The 5,812-nt window shown below is 42.4% G+C and overlaps 1 protein-coding gene across 4 annotated transcripts in view; it reads right to left on the bottom strand.

The window, feature by feature from the left end:
- The window catches only part of Foxm1 (forkhead box M1), a 27,385-nt gene that overhangs the window by 17,744 nt on the left and 3,829 nt on the right, over window positions 1–5,812 (bottom strand). For all 4 annotated transcript variants that reach the window (XM_023708392.1, XM_004648149.2, XM_004648150.2 and 1 more), the window contains exon 4: window positions 1,114–1,242. In XM_023708392.1, coding sequence (XP_023564160.1) covers window positions 1,114–1,242 — 129 coding nt within the window. The remainder of the gene's footprint in view (window positions 1–1,113; window positions 1,243–5,812) is intronic.

The raw sequence follows: 5,812 nt of genomic DNA, 5'->3' as shown, positions 1-5,812 counted from the left end.
TGAAGAGACAAAGCAAGCATCAGAGCCAGATATGACAAAGATTTTGGAATTATCAGACTGGAAATTGAACATAATTATGATTAGTATGCTTAGGGAGCTAGTGGAAAAAATAAAACAAGCAAAAAACAATAGGTAGCATAAGCAGAGAGATGGAAATTTTCATAAAGAATTAAACTAAACTACTTGAATATTTTTTTATTTAAATTTTTTTTTATTTTTTATTTATTTATTTTGTGTGTGTGGCCAGCTCAGCCCACCAGAGGGCAGGGCTGGCTGGCATGTGGTGCTGGGGATTGAACCACGGTCCCTGTGCTTTGCTTAGCTTAGCTTGTTCTAAGTAGGTGCTTTAGACCACTGAGACATCTCACCAGCCCCCCAAGGCTTTTTTAAAAAACAAAGTTTCTCAGTCTTTCTCTGTAAGAATCACCTGAGATACTTTAAAAAATACAAATTACTCTGGTATACACCTGTAGACTGAACACTCAGGAGGCTGAGGCAGGATAATTGCTGAGTTCAAGGCCAACATGGGCTACATAATGAGTTCAACGAAAGCCAGAACTACATAGTGAGACCCTGTGTCAAAAACAACAAAGCCGGACATGGCAGTGCACACCTATAATCCCAGCACTCAGGAGGCTGAGGCAGGAGGACATTGCAAGTTCGAGACCAGCATGCGCTACAAAGTGAGCTCAAGGCCAGCCTGAACTGCACAGCGAGAACCTATCTCAAAACAACAACAATAATAACAAAATTTTAAAACTTCCCCATCCCATCAGATCCCCTGAACCAGAAGCCCCAAGAGCAGGGGCCTGAAAAGCTATATTGTAACAAATGTCCCACGTAATTCATATTCATAGGGGAGCTAAGGAAATACTGCCCTGAGAAGTGCTTTATTTTAGATCATAATGGTCGTTCCTTGTCCCTGTCTAGCACAAAAGTGTGTCATTTGGTATTTGGCAACTGTACTTAATTCAGCATGTTTTATGCAAGTCACTAACTGGGTGGTTCCTAACCCTCTGCAACCAAACACAACATCCCAAGGACAGCTTGTCTCTTGAGATGGCCATGCAACCTTCAACAGTGACCCTGTAGAGACCAGACTAATACACTCACCTTAAACACCTGGTCCAAAGTCAGGAATCTGTTTGCACTGGGGTGAATGGTCCAAAAGGAGACCTTGCCATTGGCAGATGTCTCCCGAACAAACATGTCATGGAGGGAAAGGTTGTGGCGAATGGAATTCTAGAAGAGAGAAAGGCAAAACCATCAGCTAGTTAGCTTCAGAAACATTACTCTTAAAGCTTATGGACCTCTCCCTTCCGCTCAGCACAGGCTTTGTCCAGAATCCTTGGACCCTCAGCCTTTGGCCCTGACTCGCTGACACATCAGGACAAAGGGGAGCTGCTCCTTAGGTTGGTGATCAAAACCTGGGCCACCTCCTGGCCCACACATGTGGGCCAGAAGCCTCTGAGCCTTCTTCTGCTCTCCAGTGCAAGGTCATGGTCCAGGGAGAGCCCTGTACATGAACTTTACACCACCAGCTCTGCCCTGACCTGAGTGCAGAGAGTAGAGACCAACTAAGTTGGACAGCCAAGGCTGCAAGGCAGCCCAAGGCCAGGCCTGTGTCTCCCCGAGCCAGATACGCTGTCAGCTCCTTCTGTACCACGGAGAAACGGGAGATGATAATTCCCCTCACAGCCCACAGGAAAAGGCCTAACAGTACAAGCATGGGAAGTCTGGGTTTGGGATCTAGGGACATAGCTATGTGGGAATCAGTTATGACCAAGCCTGGTATTCACAGCCAGGGCTTCTATGGGGGTTGGGTAGGCTGGGTTTTAGCATCAAATAATAGCAAAGAAGAGACTTCATGTTGGTCCCAGCAGAAGTTGAGGAAATCATCTTTGCTTGATTATTTATTTTATTTCTTTGTTATTATTTTTTCTTTCTTTCCTTGTTTCCATCCTCTTTCTCCCTTTCTCTATTGTGTGTGGGTATGTGTGTGCATGTGTTGCTAGAGATCAAACCTTGAGCTTGGCACATGCTAGGCAAGGGCACTATTTCTGAGTATATGCCTCTGAGCAAACCCTACTTCTACCCAAAAGATCAATGAAAATATTTTTTATTGAAACAGTCTCATTTTATAGTTGAGGTTTGTCTTGAACACACTATGTAGCCCTGGCTGCCCTTGAATTCTTGGCAATTCTCCTGCCTCAGCCTTTTTTTAGTTTAATTTTTTAAATTCATTTTAATGAGAAAAAAAGATAAAATAGCAATAAAATTTCAAAATAGGTTAGTAGGACAGGTACAGTAATTAATACATTGCATATTGTTGTCTTCATAGTAGTTATTCAGAGGACAAGATGTAGACATGATATCTTGTCTAAACAATATTAGTACAAACCTTTCTTCTCAATGAACTAAGAGAAAGTAACTGTATATCTATCCTATCTTGTGTATACATACATATATTTTTTTTTCACAACAGAAACATATTTCATTTATACTTTTGCAAAGTTAATAACATGTGACAAAAGGTTTCCTAGGGACTAATAGCTGACTTTAACCAGACAGGATGTTTATCTCAGGACTGAGGTAGCCTGTTTGCTTTAGGTGCTGAGGTCTAGTTGCCTCAGCCTCTGACTGTTGGCATTACAGACGTTGCACCACCATGCCCAGCTCAAGGAAGAGATTTTACTGAGAGCCAAGTGTAATCTCAGCTACTCAAGAAACTGAGGCAGCAGTATTGAAAGTTCAAGTCTACTCTAGGTAACTTAAAAAAGGGTTGGAGACATAGCTCAGTGGTAGAGTCTAGCATGTGAGGACATGGTTTCCAAGCTCAGCACAAAAAGAGAGAAAGAGAAGCTGAGTGTGGTGGTACAAACCTGTAATCCCAGCACTTGAGAGGCTGAGTCAGGAGGATCACTGTGAGTTTGAGGCCAGCCCGAACTGCATAGTGTTTCAAAAAGACAAAGACTGAAACAAAACAAAGACAGAAAGACAGAGACAGAGAGAGTAGGAGAGAGGGAGGAAGGAAGAGGGAGAGGGAAGAGAGGGAGAGAGAGGGAAAGGGAGAGAGGAAAAGGGAGAGGGAGAGAGAGAGGGAAAGAGAGAGAGGGAGGGAGAGGAAGAGAAAGGGAGAGAGGGGGAGAGAGGGAGAGAGAGAGAGGGAGGGAGAGACGGTGAAGGAGAGGGAGAGGGATCGAGTGATCCTAAGGGCTAAGAAAGAGTGAGATTGTAAAATAATAATAGCAAGATAGGTGGGTGAGATAAACTAGGAAACTACAAAACTAAGTTGATAGGAGTGTGCAGAGTTCTACTGTGGAAAAAAATAAAATAAAACAGATATTCCTTGGCTTGGAATTGAATCAAAAGACCTACTTTGTGCCGGCAGTGGTGGCACACATCTGTAATCTAAATACTCAGTAAGCTGAGGCAGAAGGATTCCAGCAAGCTCAAAAGCAACCTACAGAGTGAGTTCGTAGCAAGACTATCTAAAACAACAACAAACAAGATCGAATGTGTGCACTACATTAACTGACCAACCATCTGAGGTACATCAATTCCCATCTTAGTGGTTCATGCATAAAGTAAAGCCCTGAACACTAGAAGTGTGATCTTTTATTTATTTTTTAACATTTATTTATTGTGTGTGTGTGTGTGTGTGTGGCCAGCTCAGCCCACCAGGGGGCGCGGCTGGCCGGCATGTGGTGCTGGGGGATTGAACCGCGGTCCCTGTGCTTTAGCCAAGCTTGTTCCAAGTAGGTGCTTTAGACCACTGAGCCATCTCTCCAGCCCCATAGAAGAGTGATCTTTTAGATGAACCTTGGGGTCATTAGATTCAGGTTTTTTTCATTAAGAACTTTAGTAAAAGATGAAGTGGCTACAGAATGTTTACTGCTTTTCCTTAGATTCAATAGGATCAAGCCACAATCCGCAAGATGCATCTACTTAGTGTTTTTGTTGTTGTTTTGCTTAGTGTTTGAGCCTCTGTTCTTTCCCACTGCCCCAGAGCGCCACAGAGACTGAAGCATGGTGTGGGACTGCAGTGACCTTAACTCTCACTGGCATGGGATGGCTTACCTTCCAGCCTGGCTTGGCAATGTGCTTAAAGTAGGGGAAGTGGTCCTCGATCCAAGTGTAGATGTCCTTCAAGGTCATGCGCTTCCTCTCAGTGCTATTGATGGCGAACTGTATCATGGCCATGTAAGAGTAAGGTGGCCTCTCAGATATAGAGTCCTGCCAGGGTGTGGATGTTCCCATAGGTTCCTCCACCTGGGTCCAAGAGCCAAAGGGAAAGAGAAGAGGAATGACAAGGAAGAGTTCACGAGAACCACACGTCCCCCAAAGTTGGCCCTTTGAGAACTTTACTTTCTAGAATGTACTAGAAACAAACTCGTTTACCTGAGATTGATTTCAGTGATATCCTGTTTCACAGGACACATTTTTATGATTGGGGAGGATTTTAATGATGACCTAGTTTGAACTCAAGCCAGAAAGGAACTGACTGCTTTTCTACTGTCATTCATCAGCTTGAAGATATTACCTAATAAGGAAAAGTCCAGTCCCTTCTAATTGAAAGTGCTCAGCTGGGGACATAGTTCAGTTGCAGAAGTGCCTGCCTGGCAAGCACAAAGTTCTGAGTCTGATCCCTGATACCAAAAAAAAAAAAAAAAATGTGGCTAATTGAAAGTGCTCGAAAACGCTGATTTTATACTATTTCATGCCCATTTTTCAGACTTGCAGATCAAGAGACCTAGTTCTTAATCCTATTTTTTTCTCCTGATGTAATGTGAATAAATTCATCTCATTTGAATGTTTGTATGAGAGAAATATTCTCAAGAGTATGGGGCAGAAAAAATGTCTTCAAAGCCCACATTTACCATATTCTTGGGCAAAGATCTGATCATTCACTTTCTTTTGTTGTTTTGTTTTGAGACAGCATCTTGCTATATAGTTCATTTCAGGCTGTCCCTGAACTTGCTTTGTAGCCCAGACTGGCCTCAAACTCACAGCAATCCTTTTGCCTCAGCTGCATGAGTACTGGGAGTATAGCCATGTGCCACTATGCCCAGTATTTACATTTTTAAAGAGTGAACTGTAACTTTACAAAGTACAAGTATATATTTATGTATATAATTCAACTAATACTTACTGAAATAGGCATAGCAAAAACCCTCTCTAAAGAAAATTATTGATGTATACATCTGTGTAAATTTTGACTTTTTTTGAGACCGGTTCTCATTCTTTAGCTCAGTCTGGTACTGAACTTGCTATGTTCTTGTTATGTGTCCAGACTGGCTTTAACCTTTGCAATCTTCCTGCCTCAGTTTATGTGCTGGGATTATAAACATCAGCCACCACTAAAATTCTACCCTTTTTTTGGCAGCACTAGAGATTGAACCCGGGGTCTTGATGCTGAACCCTTTATTTTTTTGAGACAGGGTCTATTTAACTGCCTAGGCTGGGCTCAAACTTGAAAACTCCCTGCTTCAGCCTCTGAGTGCTGGTATTACAGGTATGCACTGCCACCTCTGGCTTACATTTTCATTTTTAAAGATTAATGGTTAAAGGGCATATACAATAGAATCTATCAGTAGATTTGTAATCCTGGCACCTATGAACAAAGAAAAATCAACCTAGACTACACTTAGTTCAACTTTGATTGAGAAATATTTAAATCACTTTTTTTTTTTTTTTTTTTGCAGTACCAGGGATGGAACTCAGGACCCTGCGCTTGCCAGGCAAGTGCTTATTCTACTGAGCCATCTCCCCGGCCCCTAAACTGTACTGTTAAAGATGCTGTATTCCATTC

The sequence above is a fragment of the Octodon degus genome, unplaced genomic scaffold (assembly GCF_000260255.1).
Source record: "Octodon degus isolate 3935 unplaced genomic scaffold, OctDeg1.0 scaffold00355, whole genome shotgun sequence".
Lineage (NCBI taxonomy): Eukaryota > Metazoa > Chordata > Mammalia > Rodentia > Octodontidae > Octodon > Octodon degus.
The sequence above is the reverse complement of the archived record's forward strand: the minus strand, read 5'-3'. Positions and strand labels throughout refer to the sequence as shown.